At 38.3% G+C, this 21,187-nt stretch overlaps 1 protein-coding gene across 9 annotated transcripts in view; it reads right to left on the minus strand.

Annotated features, from left to right (window-relative positions):
• The window catches only part of EPS8 (epidermal growth factor receptor pathway substrate 8), a 202,753-nt gene that overhangs the window by 31,006 nt on the left and 150,560 nt on the right, over window positions 1–21,187 (minus strand). For all 9 annotated transcript variants that reach the window (XM_043441719.1, XM_043441713.1, XM_043441715.1 and 6 more), the window contains 8 exons: window positions 20,211–20,293; window positions 19,508–19,644; window positions 15,899–15,972; window positions 14,420–14,546; window positions 12,608–12,696; window positions 12,162–12,236; window positions 5,336–5,484; window positions 2,128–2,311 (listed from right to left, as the gene is read on the minus strand). In XM_043441719.1, coding sequence (XP_043297654.1) covers window positions 2,128–2,311; window positions 5,336–5,484; window positions 12,162–12,236; window positions 12,608–12,696; window positions 14,420–14,546; window positions 15,899–15,972; window positions 19,508–19,644; window positions 20,211–20,293 — 918 coding nt within the window. The remainder of the gene's footprint in view (window positions 1–2,127; window positions 2,312–5,335; window positions 5,485–12,161; window positions 12,237–12,607; window positions 12,697–14,419; window positions 14,547–15,898; window positions 15,973–19,507; window positions 19,645–20,210; window positions 20,294–21,187) is intronic.

The raw sequence follows: 21,187 nt of genomic DNA on the forward strand, positions 1-21,187 counted from the left end.
CTGAGTGCCTCTACTATAGTTGCACTAAAGTATAATACAATCTCTCTTCTGGGGATGATTGCATTTTATGCATTGTTAAATCACCATTACTTCAGCCTCTTTTCCAACAAAATCTTAAGGCATAAAATCCCCAAGAACTGCTAGCAGGTGCTTTTCAGTTCCTTTTTTTCAAATGTCTGAATAAGTGCTCAAGCCATAAAATGGAAAATAGTTTACAATGGGAAAATGATAACTCATTACAAGGAAGAATTCTCAATAATTCTTTTAAAGATACTTATTCACTGAGAGTAGACAAACTTTTACACTGGAAGCCAGGACATATTACTCTCTCTTTAAATGCACAAAATGAAAGAGAACTCACAAAAGTGAATTTCTGAGGCATACATTATTAAATGGATAAATTTTCTTCTTTAAGATCTGAGGACTGTAAGCAAAAAATTTCTATGATTTGAAAGTACTCAGCTGTAACTATAGCAACAGCAAGTGTATCATAATTTCATGACTGATTACATTTTTTTTCCTCCAGAAAAGTTACCCTTTACGAGGAGGGAAAATTCATTGTGATGAGGTCTGAACTATAAAATACAGCTAGGGACATATGTCTGCTACACAGGGCCAAGAACTGTGAGGTCATCTTTTTAATCACGCAATTAGAGGGAAAGGCAGTTACAGAATTCACCCCAACCATTATCTGCAGCCAGAGGAAAAAACAGAGTAGAGAAAGATTATTTTCAGAGTAGTAATTTTGCCTTATTTATAAAATTTCAGAATTTAACTACTCTTTTATAACACTATGGCTATTGTCCAAAGAATTAATTTTAAGAAATTTAATTTATATAAATATTTCTCCCTAAAAGTGAGGATTTACTTTGATTTGCTATTTCATTCCTCGATATCACAGTTGCCACACTGTAAATACCCACAGGGATCTGGGAAAATTAAGGAATTCAACAAAGGAAATGAACAGGACTTCGAGGAGGATCTAGCCATGAATTTTGTGTTTCTCCTTCCAACTAGACCTCATTTGTCTAACTCCTCGGGTTCCAATCATGCTATTTGATTTCGTTCCACTTTAAATGGTGTTTAATTTTCTGTCATTACAAGAGGAGTCATAGAAAAACTCATTTTTAAGGAATGTGAAGAGATAGCATACCCAATTTGAATCCCTCGATCCACTCTCCCAATAAATTACAGTCTAAAGTCTACCAAAGATCATAGAAGATACAATAAATTTTACGATCTCCTCAGGGTGTAATAGTGGTATAAGTCATCCTTTGGACCTAGGACTTGAGTCCAGCAGAAGCTCTGGCCTTCTAGCCAGGCTGATAGGACTTGGGAAGGCTTAGTATGAGGCCAAAAAATAAAATAAAGAAAGAAATGAGGCATTCAGGAAAGAGCAGCTTGGAATAGGCTTAGAGGTCCTGGGTCCAAGGGACTGTCTTGAGGGTCTGATGTTGGGAGAGGAACATAAGAAAAATGAGCCCAGCCACAGCAAGGCATTTCCCTGATAAGGAGACAAAGTACAGAGTCCAAAAGACGGGATCATCAGGGCTCAAGAGCCCTGGCATGAAGGGCAGGGAGGAGAGCCAGCAGGCTGGGAGGGGTGATACCGACGGGATTCAGGCTTCACAGGGAAACAGAGCAACTGTCACCATGACAACGAGGTGAGAGGTATCTGAGAGCAGCAGGACATCGAGTCAGTGAGTCGAGGACAATCTTCAGGTCAATAAAGTGAGAACTCACCATCAGAATTACATGAGAATGCACAAATGACTGCACCTCCCTCAAAAGATGATGCCAAGGACGCCCCTGGTGGCTCAGTGGATGCGAATCCGCCCGCTTGCCAGGGCAGGGGACACCACTTCCATCCCTGGTCTGGGAAGATCCCACGTGCGGCAGGGCAACTAAGCCCCTGTGCCACAACTACTGAACCCTCCCGCCTCAACTGCTGAAGCCGGTGCTCCCCAACAGGAGAAGCCACCGCGATGAGAAGCCCCTGTAACGCGATGAAGGGCAGCCCCCGCTCACCACCCTAGAGAAAGTCTGCACAAGCATTAAAGACGCAGTGCAGCCAAAAATTAACAAATGTGTTTTAAAAAAAAAAAAAAGATGATGCTGAAAGACTACCTCTGTGGATAATCTCTTTGTTTCTTGCTTGCGATGATGTTCTGCTGCGTTTGCCACAGACTCATTCAGTTGAAAGAGATCTGGCTCCACGGATGATCCCATGAAGTTCAGCATCGGGGGCTCCCAACCACTGCGGAATCGCGGGACGTATGGTGGAATAAACTGTTCTTTTGGCCACTCTGCTCTGTGGGAGGACATTAAGACAGGTGAACAGTCTTAAGAAATTAAGAAATGCTTCTATGCTCAAAATGACCTTCAGTAAGGCTGGCCACACACACACAAAAACGAAAACAACAACAAAAACAATTCACACCTAGTCTGCCCTCTTTCCATCCAAACAGAGAACCTTACATGTTTATGCTTATATTTAATGGTGATACATGAAAGGAAGGCCAAGTTCTACTTCATGATCTGCTTCTGCGACATTGCCTTAATGCTCCATCAACTCAACTTTTAACATGGATATAGGTCTTTGACAATTTGAGGAAAGAATGCAAAGCTAGAAGTGTGATGAGTACTTAGTGCATAAGGTTCTCCAAGCATCTAAAGCAGTTTCTGATCTTCATCTTATTCATTCCCCTCCCATCACCATGATACTTTCTGATATATATTTTTCAAAGGAGAAACAGCAGACAACATTCTTAAGGCTCATGACTTTCTAAGTTATGAAGTCTCCTAAAATGAAGCAGATTACCGATTTTATATATTAAATGGATCAGCTAGATTTTCATCAGTAAAATCAAGTGAGGTCTATCTGTAATAAAATCATGATCCATTCATTACTTAATAACTCTGAGACTTAGTCCTGCAAGCTTCTAATCACTTATGAACCACAACAACTAAATGGAGAGACATTATTAAATTCTGCTAAAATATGTTGTTTATGTTTCACACATGACTTAATTCTTCAGGTTGTATTTCTACTATGATGAAGTGAGCTATCATTCAGATTGTTATGTACCTTTATGATTCTTTTTTTATCTTTGTGAGTTTTTAAGTCAGCATATTCATTTCCTAATACTCTAAATAATCAGAATAGGAAATGACCATTTTCTCAAGTCAAAAGCTAACAATATGAGTTCCTTTCAATGTAGTTTTCCTAGTAGTCATTAATTTTCTCATTTTGAGGTAGAACCCAAGACAAACTAAAAAGCCTAGACTATTTTACTACTATGAGGTCTGATAAATTGAATAAAGTTTAGAGAAAAAAATGAAAAGACCTCTACCTATGCTTACCACAAAATCATAATCTACATAAATCTAATAGATTTAAGAAATCTATTTAACCAGTTTTTACATAGTATGAGATATATAATACATTCTATATTAATATATAATAATATGCATAAACTAATTTAGATAATATTTTCAATATAAAAGCAGCAACAGCAGTGCTCTTTAAGAATCTTCTGCTTGGTAAACCACTTCACGTGTAAAGCATATTCCAACACAAGCAGTTGCCAAAGTCCAAAATCTAAGTGGGAAGGGTTTAGATATATTTCAATAGAAAAAAGGAGAAAAAGATATGAATTGGTCCATTACTTTTAGGCTAGTCTAAAAGCCTTAGGAAGACAAACTTCCAAGTGATCATATGAATGATTTACTCTACGCAGGGAGATTAATACAAAGACTGGAATAAATGAGGCGAGAAGACATTATTTAATCACATGTAATGAAATGAGAATCACATGTAATGAAATGAGAAATATTTTTGAAACTTGCTTGGCCCAGCAAACTCGAATCCTGCAGTTGATGATTTCTTTTCCACAGTCACCTTACTGACAAAACATAATTGTAAAATCATTCCCTCCCCTTTTCCATGTCGTCCACCACCACAGTTCTTGTCTCAGGGAATGCTGATTAATAAGGAACCTCTACAGTTGCATTACTGTCCCAAGGGTCCTCGTGCCTTGGGTGGATTTTGTCCACGTCACTACTAGACTTAACGACCAGACTGACCTTTGAGAGGTGTGGCTGTGTACGTGTCACACTCCCATTCACAGAGCTACTGGTTCTCCTTAGCATGGCACTGGGAGCCTTCGGACCAGCCTTGCTTGTCTCTGTAAACCTCATTCACCACCAATCTTCCACCCCCTGTTCTCCACACTCCTCTACAACCCAGATCTATACTCCAGCTAATTCCACACTCATATTCCATTCTCTTGACTGCCTGCTTCATGCCTTCACTCACGCCACTCTCTCAACTGGACAGGCCCTTTCCCTGACACATGTCTGGGGAAATCCTACTAAGCCTGTTGAAAGGCACCTAAGCAAAACAACTATGAACATCTACTCCAGGACCAGACTGCCTAGGTTCGCAGCCTAGCTCTGCCACTTATGAGTTGTTTGGCTTTCGGAAAATTACTTAATCTCTCTTTGCCCTAGTTTCCTCACCTGTAAAATAGGCAGAATACAGGGACCTATGTAAAGTGCATGGTAGAGTGCCTAGCAAACACTATATGGACACATATGATTATACACATGTATAACTGGTGTTATCATCTGATGATTTTAAATGCCAGCCCTTCTATGGAAGATCCCCTGGAGAAGGGAATGACAATCCACTCTAGTACTCTTTCCTGGAGAATTGCATGGACAGAGGAGTCTGGTGGGCTATACAGTCCATGGGGTCATGAAGAGTCGGACGTGACTGAACATGACAAACACACGGCTTCTTTGAAAGCTAACTGCTTTCCTCTGCAAACAGTCTTCCTGACGGCTCCATCTTGCCAAGTGACAGTTTTAATGAGTTTCTCCTAGGACTCATCACCTTACACTTCTGACTTCTCCACTAGACCTCCAGCTTTTTAAGAATTTAGGCCTTCTCATCTATAACATCTACTCCTTCAAACATAGAAGGTTTTAATGAAATAGCTCACTAGATTTGTGTACTAAACAAACAACACTTAAAAGTTATTATAGGTGTGCTGTCCTTAGTCATTCAGTCCTGTCTGACTCTTTGCGACCCCATGGACTGTAGCCCACCAAGCTCCTCTGTCCATGGAATTCTCCAGGCCAGAACACTGGAGTGGGTAGCCGTTCGCTTCTCTGGGGCATCTTCCCAAGCCAGGGATCGAACCCAGGTCTCCCGCATGGCAGGCGGATTCTTTACCATCTGAGCCAACAGGGAAGCCCTAGTAAATGTGCTGTGCTGTGCTTTAAAAAAGTTATTATAGGTATTCGATGCTAAACACGTACGTATGTTTACCTGGTTTTCATCCAAGAGTCTCCCAGTGACATCCACAGCTGCCTCTCATCGGCACTGACCGTGTAATTTAAGAAATCGATGGTGTCCTTCGTCAGCAGGGGGCTGAGCACTGAACCGGCCAGCTCAGGACCTCCTGTTGCCTGCACCACCTAAAGTGGCAACAAATCACTTTTTAGCAAGAAGATGATGATTATATGTACATTTTCAAAATGTGTAGATTTAAAAAAAAACATGAAAAAGACAAGTGGTCTTTATACACTCCAATTAAATCTTGATGCAGATCAACCTGCCCAGCCCAATGGTGACTAATAATTTAAAATGAAAAGTTAACAGTTTAACAGTTTTCACAGAATCTGTCTATTGGCTTCACATGACTGTACATTCCCTGGAAAATATTCATGGTTACCCAGAGAAATCTCAGTCAGATGGTTTAACTATTGCTGCCTTTTAATATATATATATATATATATGTCTTTACTGGAAAATCTATTATGCCAAACTTGAGAAATACAGTTCTCGAAATGAATACGCTAGGGAGAAACAAGGCTTGAGTTAACAGTCTATGACTGTGCCTATAAAGACATACAAAAATAAAGGGATTCAGAGGGAAAGGTGAGAGAAGAAGGAGAAATGGTCTTCTGAATCTACGGTATTGCTTCCCAGAATTTAATTCAAGGGAACGCCCTGATATAAAATAGATATCTTCATGATTAACAAATGCGAATAAACAGGTGCAACTTTCTGATAAGCAAAATGATGATAAGTAGATGTCTGAAATCTGCTCCAATGTTACTTCTAAGGGGCTGTTTCCTGGCTAAAGAATGGTAATCTCCTAGAGCAGAAACCAGAGCCCTTTTATAAAAATCTCACCTTCCCGGAGATATGGCACAAGAATAAAGGGATCTTTTTTTGAACGGCGCCAGACCAAGAGTCAGTTTCTCTCCAGTCATCCTCGTGTGCTGAGCCTGCCAAGCTGTTTTATGTCTGTGTCTCTGCACATGCTGGTTCCCAGCACCCCCAGAAGGCCCTTCCTCCTCATTTTAGAACTCTGCTCGGGTCCCACCTCTTCTGAGAAGCCCTTCCTAACCCCACAGTATAACTCTGATGCACCCTGGGGACCGCAAGTATGCATATCAGTCACACATTTCACTGTAACATGGACCTTATTTTTCAGTTCTCCTCCCTTGAGAACATGGACAAAAGTTTATCTGACTTTGAACTGCAGAAGACACAAGGTTAGGGGAATGAATGAGAATGCATGAAAGAAAAGATGAAGGATGAGGGAGGTAGGCAGACTCTTATTTGAGAACAAAACCTACCATGACAGCCTGGCACAGGGAAGTTTAAACTTCCAAGCCCTAGAACCTCTAATAAATAGGTAGCAATGACTAAGAGGGAAAGTAAGTAAGTAAAGAAACACTAAAATCTTTGGTTTAACAGTGGGAATAGGGAAGGGAACAAAAGAAAGTAAATGAAAGGCATGGGCCAAAGCCCCCTCTTACGAATGTAAGTAGGCATGTGTGCACATGTATGTGCTGTGGGTATGCTTGCATGGACATGCTGAGGACAGAGGGAGGTACCCACCAAGTCTTACGGTTTAATCAAATGTCTTTGTTTAAATTGGAGTATAATTGCTTTACAGTGTTACGATAGTTTCTGCTATACAACAAAGTGAACATGTATACACGTCTCCCGTCCCTCCGAGCCTCCCTCCCACCCAGCCCACCCCTCTAGGTCACCACAGAGCTCTGGGCTGAGCTCCCTGCGCCACACAGCAAGCTCCCCGCTCGCTATCTATTGTGCACATCGTAACTCACAGGGTTGAAAACCACAGAATTTTGTCTGGCTGGTAGCAGGCACTGAATAAATGCACCTATCCATTTCTCTTGTCTAAATAAAATGTCTGTGACTCAGTAGGCAGCACACTGGATGAAGCAACTGAAGCGTTATGTTTGGGAGACCGTTAATAAGGAGTCATTTTTGAGAAATGAAAATATAAAATAAATCAGTGTTTTCAGATGCATAGCCTGATTACAAAGACTAATTTTTGTATGTTAGGGAAACCAGTCCCATTATTTTGTAGCTCTGTTCTGTGTAATGTCTAGATACCTACTTACGATCTGTGAAAGACTGTGAACAGAATCAAAGGAGGTGGCAAAAACTGCTTTCTAAACAATACTTCCTAACACTCGAACTAAGATAGTTTCAAACGTGTTGAAGAATAAAGAATAAAAATTTTGTTAATGACCTAGAATCAGTTTCTTTGCATGTGGAGAGCCTTGATCCAATTTTTAAAAGTGCTTAAAAAGCAAGAATTATTCAACAATAACTAGGCAAGTAGAAATCAGATGCTCTATTTATAGCAACAACATAGGGACACGTTCATAAATTATTGATGTAGCCTTGAACTTTCATCTTCCAACTGCTTATCACCCAGTTCTGAAATTCATGTTGATAAGGTTACTTACTTTTCTATGTTTGTAAAGCCGTATTCATTTCTTATTCTACTTTAGGTCTTGTCTAGTTACCCTTGGGGAAAGAAGAATGAGGTGTATTCCTTTTTGTTACCTGGATTCTTTTTCTCATTTTTTTCTGACATTCAGGCAAAACCTATGAGAAATGCTTGAATTTGCTCCATTTTTTATAAAGATTGAAGAACTCAGTGGCCACGGTCTTCATATGCTCTAAATCAAATTAGTGAAATTTATCTGCTTCATAGTTACCATTCTTACCCTTTAAAAAAAGATCTCAGAAATAACACACAGAGCAGTCACATATCACTAACAATTATCATTATTGCTATTGTTATTCTAGAAAGCAATCATTCGCTCTTTTGACAGGATGAACCATTCAAAACCACTCCATCAAACAGAAAACTGTCCTTCTAGAGAGGTATTTAAAAGAAAGAGATTCTGTCTTCTCGCCGGGACTCCCTCACTTGCCCTCCCCACAAAAAGAGGAATGACATCAAATGTGTGGTCTTATACTGTATCTTAGAAAAGAGTGATTTGTAGCCCAGTCTCTTTTGGGACCTGTCTGTATGAAAAGCTAACAACTGTTCCATCTGCTTTCTGTTGCCATGCTTTTCTTAAATCTCAGTGCTTTTCTTTGAGCCCTCAAATATTATTTCAGCTAATTTTCTTAGTTGTCCAGGAGGATAAGACAGTGGTACACGCTAGCTTGGAAAACCCACTATTACATAGTTTGTAAATATAAGAAAGAGAAAATGGGAAGGAAAGTATATTACTGTACCTATTTCATTAATTGTATAAGAAAAGACCATACCTGGGTATGGAAAATCTAGAAGATGAAAATGTGTATCTTGGATCCTGGCCTAAGACACAAGTGGTATTACCGTTTGCTGGATAAAATCATGGAAATATCCAGCTTCTTCATAAAGTGACTGTTCCCAATGCACCATTTTGTTAGCTTCAAAAATTACACCTTATATAAAAATATACTTTTTACAAAAATACAAGAAGGGGAGTTTTCTGCAGGAAAACCTGTGTTATGAATATATCACTATACCTGGCATGTATGGGCCTTCAAAGACTGCTAACTATCCCCTAGTATCCATTCTCTCTTCTTACTTCTAAAAAGAGAAGTCCCTACATTTTAGATGGACTCATAGCTGCTCCAATGGAGATGCCATGCCTCTGGTGTTAGGCATGGCCATATGAGTAAGTTCACACCATTTGGATAATGCCAGTAACTGTTTAAGCTCAGTTACCTTCTTAAAATTATTTTTCTTTGCCATTGTATGACTGTTACAAGGAAATGGAGGTAAGTCAGCTTCCACATCAGAAATGCCTAGCTTGAGTATCTCAATTCCTCCTCTTGCAAACATTTTCTTCATTTGGCTTCTAGAATATCTACCATGATACTCCTGTTTTTCTTCTCCTGATTTCCTGTTTATTCTCACTTTTTTGCTGATTCTTCTCACTCTTTTATCACTGAACCTACCTAAGGCTCCATCACCCCTTCTTCTTTTTTATTTATCATCATTTCCTTGGTGGCACCATCCAATTTCATGGCCTTGTATGAAGAGGATCTTCACAGTTATAACTCTAGCCTGATTTCTCCATTGAACCCCAGATTCATACATTCAACTACCAATTCAAATTTCTCCATCTGGACATAACTCAGTTTTGACACTGTCTAAAGAAAATTCCTTACCGCCTGCTAAAAACCCATTTTACTCACAGTCTTCCCCATCTCAGTTAATAATTAGTCCATTCTTTCAGTCTTAAGCCAGAACTGTGGAGACGTCTTGGACTCCTACACAACACTTACAATCTGCCAGCAACTCCTGTTGCTTCTGTTTAATAACAAGAATCACACTTCTCACCACCTCCAATGTTACTTGGTGGCAACTACATAATCTCCCATCAGGATTATTTCCAGGGCCACCTCAGTCCCTTCCTCCCTCAAATTTCTAAACACTGCAGCCAAAGCAATCCTTTTCTACTGAAAATCCTCCAAAAGTGTCAAAGGTTTCACAATCATCTGTGAAGACCAATAGAATATGTCCTCCTGTTTGCTGACCTCATCTCCCTCTGGTAGAGCTCCCTCTTATTCCATTCAAGTGACAATACCCATTTCTCCCAAGAACAGGATTTACATGTACCGTCTCGGAGCATCAACATTAGCTGTTTTCTGCCTGGGAAGTCTCTTCCTTCCGAAATCCACATGACTCATTCCTTACTTCATTTCCTCAAATGATACCTTTTCAGTGAGTCGTTCCCTTAAACAACCCTATTCAAAAAAGTGTAATACTTCACAACACACACACATACACACACACACACACACGGCACTCCCTGTCTCCTCTGTATTTTTCCACACAGGTTTATTTTGAGTGAATTATTTACACATTTTTCAGATTATTGGCTGCCACTCCACAGTACAACGTAAGTTCCCATAAGAATTTATGTGTTCATGGTCCGAAAGGATACAAACACCCCAATGTTCACTGCAGCACTGTTTATAACAGCCAAGACATGGAAGCAACCTAAACATCCACTGACAGAGGAATGGATAAAGAAGATGAGGTACAGTGGAATATTACCTAACCATTAATAAGAATGAAATAATGCCATTTGCAACAACATGGATGGCCCTACAGACTACCATTCTGAGTGAAGTCAAAGAAGAAGAAATATTGTATTACAACCCTTAAATGTGGAATCTAAAAGGAAATGATACAAATGAACTTATTTACAAAATAGAAACAGACTCTCAGGCTTAGAGAATCAATGTATGGCTGCCAGGAGGGAAGAGGAGGAGGAAGGGACAGTTAGGTAGTTTGGGATGGACATGTATACACTGCTATATTTAAAATGCTTAACAACAAGGACATACTGTATAGCCCAGGGAACCCTGCTCAATGGTATGTGGCAGCCCGGATGGGAGGGGGGCTTGGGGGAGAATGGATACACACGTGGGTATGACTAATAAGCCCCTTTGCTGTCCACTTGAAACTATCACAACATTGTTAATTGGCTGTATTCCAATACAAATTAAAAAGGTTAAAAAAAGAATTTATGTGCTTTGTTATTGATGAGCTACCAATAATGCCAAGCATGTAGCAGGCTCTCAGTTAATGTTTGCTGAATAAATAAATGAACGAACAAGTGATTGAATCAGATGCAGCTCAGGAGATGGAGAACATCTCACTGAAAGAAATCTGGATCTCTGGATAACTTCATAGAGCAAAGCTGTCAGCATTGGACTCCTCATGTCTAGCCTGTTTTGAGAGAAATAAAACTTTCTATATTGTTCAAGCCATTTATGCTGTATACTAGTATATACTGAAACACAGGCATTCAATAAATCTTTCCTTTTTCTCATCTTCTTAGTTCTGTCAAAGACATCAGTTTCCTCAGCTATAAATTAAGTATTTGGACTAGGCAATTTCTACGTTTCTTTTCAGTTCAGTTCAGTCGCTCAGTCGTGTCTGATTCTTTGAGAACCCATGAACCGCAGCATACTAGGCCTCCCTGTCCATCACCAACTCCCAGAGTTTACCCAAACTCATGTCCATTGAGTCGGTGATGCCTTCCAACCATCTCATCCTCTGTCTTCCCCTTCTCTGCCTGCCCTCAACCTTTCCCAGCATCAGGGTCTTTTCAAATGAGTCAGCTCTTCACATCAGGTGGCCAAAGTATTGGAGTTTCAGCTTCAACATCAGTCCTTCCAATGAACACTCAGGACCGATCTTTAGGATGGACTGGTTGGATCTCCTTGCAGTCCAAGGGACTCTCAAGAGTCTTCTCCAACACCACAGTTCAAAAGCGCTCAAATTCTTCAGCACTCAGCTTTTTTTATAGCCCAACTCTCATATACATACATGACCACTGGAAAAACCATAGCCTTGACTAGACGGACCTTTGTTGACTAAGTGATGTCTCTGCTTTTTAATATGCTGTCTAGGTTGGTCATAACTTTCCTTCCAAGGGGTAACCGTCTTTTAATTTCAAGACTGCAATCACCATCTGCAGTGATTTTAGAGCCCCCAAAAATAAAGTCAGCCACTGTTTTCCCATCTATTTGCCATGAAGTGATGGGACCGGATGCCATGATCTTAGTTTTCTGAATGTTGAGCTTTAAGCCAACTTTGTCACTCTCCTCTTTCACTTTCATCAAGAGGCTCTTTAGCTCTTCTTTTAGGCTTTCAAATTTCACATCATCAATGTCTACAACAGACGCCAAAAGAAATAGTACCCAAGCAAGGCAATGAAGAAAAACTGTCTAGATAATCTAAACAGCTATGTGGGGTTGAAAAAACGCTAAGAATAATTACTTTCTGAAATTAACAAAATCTTACCATATTTAATGGAGTGAATAAAAAGTGAACCAAATCTGCAGCACTAGGATTCTGGATGTGAGATTTCAATTTGGCCTGTAAGATTAAAAAAGCAGGCAAATACATTACTACAATGTAATCAGGCCAAAGACAGACATTCAAAAAGGTTCAATACAGACCCAAAAGAAGAAGTTTTGCTACTAGTTTCACCTTTGGAATCTTAATTAGCAAGCACTGAATTAGACTAGGAGAATTTCATTTTAAAAATTAGAGTCATCCTTTTTTGATCAAGTCTCTTAGAAGTGTAAGTTTTACAATCTGCTATTCTAATTAAAGGCAAATAAAAACACATACAAAAAAAATCCACAATAACAGTGTAATCTCTTAATTTGATCAGGTGCATCCTGGCTAGACTCTGATCTCTTCCGTTTGTTGCTTCTAATCGTACATAAATAAATTTCACTTACCAGAAGGTTAAATCCATGTTTAAACTTTTGGAAACAGTCCACAAATGCATCAGGAGGTGGAGGTTTTGCCCGCAGTGTTAAAACACCCTCTAAAGAATGAAATAGGAGAAGGGGGTAGATGAGAGCAAAGTTCCAAGAAAACTTATTCAATGAAAAGAAAACACATTTCTGTTTGTAAAGTTTGATGATCACATCAGATATCATGCTACCTAGTTACCTTCCCATTTCTCATAGACTGACTATAACAAATTAAGATGACCCAACCTTTGAAATGGATTCCTGTACCCTTAGGCACTACCAGATTACTCATCAGGTTCCATAAATTTATATTGCAGCCCTTCTACATGCTAATCACTGTGTTTATCACCGTGAAGACTATAAAAATGCCTAAGTTGTGTAAGTTACACATCCTACTCCTAAGGCCCTAAAAATCCATAGACAATATGAATCAGATAAGTAATAGAGATGTGTCAACTGAGGCTACAAAGAGACTACAGATGAGGAAATGTGTACTTAAAGATGTGTTCTGGGAAAAGCAGTTTTTAGATGGGATTTGAAAAGTTTGTTCCAGGGCAGTTTGGTAAGAAAAATATCATGATTGAATAAAAGCAGCATTAGCAAAACCATGGAAAAAGGAAATAGTCTCTACATGAAACAACAAACAGAAAAGCAAAGACACACAAGAATGGAAAAATAGATCAAGGTGTGACTGTGAATGACCTTGACTGCCAGGGTGAGGAGTGTGACTTACATAAAGCAATAGAACATGGGATTAACAAGCTTTTCAGCAGAAAAAAATGAAGTAACTGCCTTACAGCTTTAAGAAGAATGTCCTCACAAAACGGAAGACTAGAGGCTTGAAGGTTACTTAGAAAGCTGGGTAAAAAAATGAGGTGCCGTGAAGCAGCTGCTGGATATGAAACCGAAAAGGGAAAAAAGCTATACAAGAGAGGCTGAAAAAATAAAATCAATGTTGGTTATCAACTAGAGAAGGGACTCACAAAAAAATCTATGGTTCTGAATTTGGATGACCAAGAAGACGGCATACCCTTTGTAAGGAGTACAAGAGCAGCAAGTACCTCAGAAAGCCATAATGCTGAGTTTCAGAATATATGAGGGAAAGTGTATCCACACACACACTTCTAGAAGACAGGTCTACTGTCATATGCTTACGATGTAGACAGAACTAGAGCAAGATGTGGAAGTCATGTGTAATGAAAAGAACATTTACTCTTCTCTTATATATTTCAATCTATACCATCTTGTTACAAAATTATAATTTTATATACCTTGAGGTCATTTTAAATAACTGAACTGCAGCATATGTAAAAACTGCTTGAAGGTGACCTGAACATACTGTTTGGAGTTTTGTGATAAAAAATTAAAATCCATTGACATTTTTAACTATTTTAATGAGAAGAGTCAATTCTTTAATTTAACAAAGTAACGAGGTTCTATATTTATAGTAAAATAAATTTAAATATGAGAAGAATGGTGCTATGACTTTCTTTAACAGACATTATCTTTACAATGTCTAACAAAAACTATAGACAGATGGCCACTATTGAATGAGTCTCTAATTAATTTAGGAAGAATGTCTTAGAGTCTTTCTTTACTGTAGCCAAATTGGGACCAAAGGTGCTATTCCCCAGGTTTATTGTGCTCTCCGCCTACATCACTGGTTCTCTCAAGACCAGAAAAGGGACCTTGGTCTCTGGTCAATGAGTCCTGTTTAACAACTCTGAAGTGCCAGCTCTGCCTAGCCCTGGCATTCTGAATGGTTCTTTAGAAGGTTAAGAACATCCAACTTACCTCCTGGCCCTTTCTTTTTACCTTTCTTAGCTTTCTTCCTTTTAGAAAGTTCAGTAAACGCTTCAGCTGCTTTTTGGAGTTTTGTGATAAAAAATTCAATGTCATCCAAAATGTGGTTTAAGATTTGCTGAAATTAGAAATTACAGAATAAGCTATAAAGCAGAAGAAAACTATTTTTGCCTTAGCTTTACACCGTGAAGGAAGATGAGAAAGTTTAAAAGAAAGAAAGAAAGAAAAGAAAAAGGAACACTTCCCACATATAAATTTCAAGTTTATCACTAATTCTAAGAAAAAGTATTCAACTAAGTATACCTGTGGCTAAAGTCTAACATTTACATTTTTATTTAGTTTTATCTTATTCTATTTTCAATATCATAAAGAAAACATTCAAAATATTTATTCAGATTATTAACTATTTTCAATTACTCTAATTTTCTCATTGTGTTCTTCCCGCATAAAGTTGGGGGGGGGGGATTCTAAAGAAACAGTTTGTTAGAATAGCACCAGCATTTCAGTTTTTCTAATAAATTTCCTAATAAAGCAAGGACAATATTATTTTTCAGGACTAAGGGTATATAGAATGTTGTGATAACCTAACACACACATTGATAATCTGTAATAACAGGCATTAATAAGAGTTTCTACAGGGTAAAGCAGAATTAATGATGCACTATGCTTTCACAGATCATGGGATCAACTTCAATTATACTATATATTATATTATATATTATATTAATATATACTGTATATTATACATACAATAGTCTTTCTTGACTTCCTTTTATGTGTGAAACTTGACATTCTTTTAAAGACCGAAAACTGAGATTAAATAAGCTTTTGAGTATTAAATAAACCTTTAAGTGTTAACAAATAACACTGTTATATAAAAATTAAATTTCAAACTCTAAAATCCTTTAAGTATTTGTTTTCAAATAAGCTCAGAACATGAGTATAAAAAGCAATTATACTGACATCATATTTTATAATTATGTCATAGGGCAGTGTCATTTTGCCAGGAAATTACTATAGAGAAATCAAAATCAATATAGCCTTATCTTTTATAAAGTATTAAAATATACTTACCTACCCTTAAGAAATGCCATATAACTTTTATCTTTCAGGCATTATAAAACATTTTAGAATAAATTCCAGGAAGACAAATTAAAAAGATATTTTAATTATAGATTACAAGCCACAAGAAAAGAAGAATCCCTCAAATCTTGACAATTTAGCTTAAATTCCTTTGTAAACCAGTTAATATTCTAGCTGTATCACAGCCATAATCTACTAGTTAAATATTGGCATAAAGGCAAAAATTGTTAAGAAAAAAAAATAATTCAAAGGTCATAGCCATCACTGAAAAGAGAAAATATAGTTTTCACAAAATGTCCTTACTTAAATCAACTTAACTTTCCCTGTTAATATTTCTTCTCTAAAAAAAGAAAAAGCCAATGATCTAACGACGACTATTTCACTTACCACATCTCTGTCAATGCGGGCCGCCATCATCTCAGGTGTTTCTTCCTGCTGGTAATAATTTCTCTGTTTCTCAACTAAAGAAAAGAAAATCATACATCTTTCAACCTGTTGCTTAAGTGATACCAATATAAATAACCAGACGTGCAAACTGTCTAGAAAAGAGTGTCACTGGCAAAAGTAAACACTTGCACGGGATACAAAAATCAAAGCCGTGCTCATCGCCTCTGGCCTGCCCCTCACCACTAGCGTCTGACACGTATCCTCAGCACCGTCATCGCTGACACTCATTCCCACCACCACACTCGACACTGAAGTACCAGCCTTTCATCTGCATGGTATTGATTTACCCTGTAACTTCCCGTCTATTCTCTCTTCCAACGTCAGATGCCTGTGGAACCAACCCTAACTTAGTACCCTTTAATTCCTACAGAAGAAAAAATATACACACTTTTAAGCACCTATTTCTTAAAACGGGCCAACTAAGTTCTAAGTTTTAAAGCTCCTCATTCTCGTACTTTCTAACATCATGATAATAGTAAAGCTTTGGGTCTTGTGATAGTAAAGGGCTTCTAATGTTCCAGTTGTAATTAAGCTTAAAGCCCACAATGTTGGGCTCATTCTCATTGGAAGCTATATGCTTTAACAGCAGAAATACCTACAAGAATTTGCAAATTGAAGAACAAAAGTCTCGAGATATTATGTTAGCTCAACTGGCTAGGGCATGATGTTAATCAGTATCATTATTTGAACTCCTTCCAGCTACGAGACTATTAACACTTTCAATTAACACAGATACTCATTCCAAGATTTCTCAGTAGATGAAATGAAAGAAAAAGGGATGGATGGGACAGGAGAACTGCATCATTACTAAATGGAAACGCAACTCATGATGGATCCTCACGGCTCATCACGTTCAATACAGAGAACTTCAAAAAATACTGCAAACTGCTCTGCCTCCTCTATGTCTGACTTTACCCTTAAATGGAATATTCACCAAAAAAGAAAAAAAAATAACTGAGTCTTAGGAAACTTAATCAGTACCATTTCCATATATGAAATCTAGCAAGTTAGCTGTTGTTTCTACATGTGGTTGGCTGCTCTCTTGGTTATAGGTATACCAGGCAGCAGTTAAGTTGAAGCTGAAATATAGGTATTAGGAACTCTACTAGGTCCCAAAATATCATTTGGAGGACACAGTGAGGGATATGTAGTATTTCTCAGGGTTTTTCATATTCTGAGGCACTACTAGGAATGCACTGCAATTGCCACTATTCTACAGAGATCTCTTCTGGAGTCATGGTTGAGCTATGGCTGCATCCGTGCCTGCATGCTCAGTTGTGTCTGACTCTGGGGCCTGTGGACCGTAGCCTGCCAGGCTCCTCTGTCCATGGGATTCTCCAGGCAAGAATACTGGTGTGGGGTGCTGTTTGCTCCTCCACCAGGGGATCTTCCAGACCCAGGAATCAAACCCAGGTCTCCTGCAATGGCAGGCAGATTCTTTACCACTACGCCGCCTGGGAAGCCCCAAGAGCTATGCCAAGGATCCGAAGAAGGAGTCATCCAACCTAAGTCAGCTGGAGCCTTCAGGCGGAGCAGAGATACTCCTCTTAGAGGGCTTTCAACTGCAAAGTGGCCTGGATCCAGGCAGAACCTCATATGCTAAGCGGTGTGTTCTGTTTGACCTAGTAGTAAACTAGAAGTTCTGAAAAGTTTTTCTAACTGTAACTTAATAGATGAGACTGTACAGAGTACTTTAGACAACATCTAATGAGGGACTTCACTGGTGACTCAGACTGTAAAGAGTCTGCCTGCAACGCAGGAGACTGGGATTCGATCCCTGGGTTAGGAAGATCCCCTGGAGAAGGGAATGGCTATCCACTCTAGTATTCTTTCCAGACAGAGGAGCCTGGTGGGCTACAGTCCCTGGGGTCACAGAGTCGGACATGACTGAGTAACACACACAATGAGGGCTCAGAAATTCCTGGGAATAGATTTTTGTTGTTGTAAATTATAGGTTTGATGGATGTTTTTATAGGTTTATTCAGAATGCCTAAAAAACTTAAGATGTCTTATCCTTCCTCAACTTCAAGGAAGACCATTTTGACCTCTCTCAAAATAAAACCCACATCTCTACCAAAAGAGTAACAATAGCAAAAATACTCTAAGTACACAAGAAGTAGAAAACACTATAAAATTCCACTTAGCATTTTAAATACAAAGTGGAAATGTATATAAAGTGTTATAAAGTTACAGTAACTAATAATTATGCTACTTGATTTTTGAAAAATGGATGTTTCAAAGATTTCTTTCATCTGTTTGGTAGCTGGGCTTATATATAGCTTTAAGGACACAAGAGTCTAAATAAAATGGAAAGTGATTAATAAAATGAACTCAATGTGGCAAAAATGATTTCCTACTATACGTTCCAGGCACTATCATATACATTATTCCCTTTCAGAGTCACAGAAACATATGAGCTTAACTCATTCCCATTCTGCAAGTGAGGCATAACTTTTAAGGTCACACAGGTAGGCTTGCCCCAGAGCCTAAATTTTGGTTCACCAGACTCAAAGGACAGTCCAGTATCACTCATTTTGTCAATTAAGTTTTGTAGTTTAACTACACTGCTAGATATTCTTATGAATGATGCTTTACTAGTTAAAGAGTAAGTGATTTAAGTAGTCACACTGAAAGTGAAAATGAAGTCACTCAGTCATGTCCGACTCTGCGACCCCATGGACTGTAGCGTACCAGGCTCCTCAGTCCATGGGATTTTCCAGGCAAGAATACTAGGAGGTAAAAGAATTGACACTATGGTCTCCCATCAAATTCAAACTCACCAGATCACAATTTATTTACCCTTAAAATCAAGAGACTGGACTAAACATATGTGAAGGCATTTTCCAATTATAAAAATTTCAGACATTGTGAAACATTCTGACATATATTACACTATGCTTTTTGGTACGATTATTTGCTTTAAAGAATATCAAGGCAAAATGACAGTACAGACATAAGACCCATTGGGTAAATTTACATGATGGTGAATGCTATTTAGCCCTTTTCCACCTCCCTGTCCCCTGTCCTGACATCCTGCCCTTGTAAACATGAACAGTTTGTCCAAAAGAGGACAGTGGTAAGATAACAGTAATGGAAAGAACTTTGAGGTATCATTATTAAAAAATATTGATCTAAATTATATTAAATATTAAAATATTTCATTTATATATTAAAAATTATATCAAACATATCATATTAAATATAATATATTATACTAGGTATAATATATTAATTTAAATATATTTTATACTATTAAGTATATTAAAATATTCTATTATCATTCTTTTTATTGTTAGTTGAGTCAAACTCCCTCTTTGAGTGCTTTAAAAAGAAAAGACTCTAACACTAGATTTATTAAAAGACTGGTCTTAACTCTTAGAGACAATAATCTTACAAAGCCCAAGGTTTAACTTTCCTTTATGTAAGATGTATTTTTACAAAACTAACCTCAAGTTTCAGCTTAGAAATCAGCATCAGAGGCCGAAAGCAAGAACTGGGTCACAACTCAAAGTAAATGTTCAATAAGTACCAATCCCCGGAAGTACTCACAGTCTCCTTGATCAGCTGCCAATGCGGACCAGGCTGCCACTCGACTCCTAACGTCCACCTGGGTCACAGTGCCAGGGGGGACGGGGGCAGGAGCTTTGGGTGGAGGTGGTATACCAGGATCTGCTTTGGAAATCATCCTGAAAACAGATGAAAACAAACTAAATTTTTACCATCACTATTTCTATAATACATCCGTTCTCTCACTTTTAAGTATTAGCTCTTTAACCTCAAGAACTATGCCTTGGGGTAGAAAAACAAGGATTTCTTAACCATTCCATATTATGTATATTTATAAATGTATATGAAAAGTATAGAACATTTTCAGTTCAGCTGAAAACCAGGTTTAATGTTTTTTTCTGGGTCTCCTATGATTTGCAAAGGGTGTTAACCAAACTAGAGTCCTAGTATCTATTTATATTCCCTTAGGCTATCTTCCCTTAAAATGCCACTCTTTTGTTCATGAGTCTCTAGGACAACAGAAGTGGGAGAAGCCATACCAGAGAAATGCCAGAATTATGGAGAGAAAAGCCATGCGCACACACATACACACCAACAACCTTGAGAAAGCAAATGAGTTGAGATTACAGACTGCAATCTGTAAAACATGATAATATATCTTTGCTGAAAATATTTTAATTTTTAAAGAAAAAAATGACTTAAATAAAAACCAATTCTAGCCCTTAATTTCTTTTAATGTTTTTACCTCAAGACATCAAGCCGCCTCTTCTGCTTTCCGCCTTTACTGTCACTGATTGCACTCTCAATATCTTCACTAATTAGGTTTGCCTGCAACGAAAGACAAGTTACCTGGGAGGTTATGGATTTCTTTATCTTGGTATGCAGGTTAAAACAGAAAGAGGGATTATGTTCGCTGTCCAAATCAATAAATGTCTTGATGCAAAAGAAAAGTGACTTTTTTTAAAATCTGCTTTTGAAACATGACACTTGTAGTTTTCTTCAGTGAACTTTGTAATGAAAGGATTTGAAAATGGAAGGAATTTTTAAAGATTATTTCATCCAGACTCCTTTAATTAAAAAAAAAAGCTATACTTGTATAAAAGCAAAGGGAAAAAGGATTTGCATATGTTGAAAGTATAATCACATGCTGAAAATGTAACTGGGTTAATACCTCTGCCTGGGAAGAGGTGAAGGAATCGGAAGTACCAGCATATGCACCAGCATCCCTCCCCTCCTCCATCCTCACCATCCACTGGGCACCCATTAACCATGGACATACGTAACTCAGTTCCAGCAGAGCCACTCCCCCAGTTTAAGGCAGCCCCAAGTCATCACTAGGTGGACCCCAACACTTGGCCACAACCCTTGTGATAACCCTTTTATTCTGTCATTTTAGGTTAATAAAATTTAGCTTTCTCCAAAGGAATGATGTTTCTGATACTCTTCCAACAAGAGCACTTGAATGTCTGATATGGTTTTCTTGGGAACCAACGTGAGATTAGCAGCTAAGAAGTTTGTTTGGTTCTGAAGTTTATTTATAGCCAGTGATTATTACTGTATATCACATTCTTACTGGGATATATTCATCTCCTATGTCTGCTTGTTCTCTTTAATTATGTTATCCTCAAATACACACACACACACACACTCACACACACATTGTTATTTAGTTGCTAAGTCGTGTCTGACTCTTTGCAACCTCATGGACTGCAGGCTGCCAGG

This window comes from Cervus canadensis, chromosome 21 (genome assembly GCF_019320065.1).
Source record: "Cervus canadensis isolate Bull #8, Minnesota chromosome 21, ASM1932006v1, whole genome shotgun sequence".
Classification (NCBI taxonomy): Eukaryota; Metazoa; Chordata; class Mammalia; order Artiodactyla; family Cervidae; genus Cervus; species Cervus canadensis.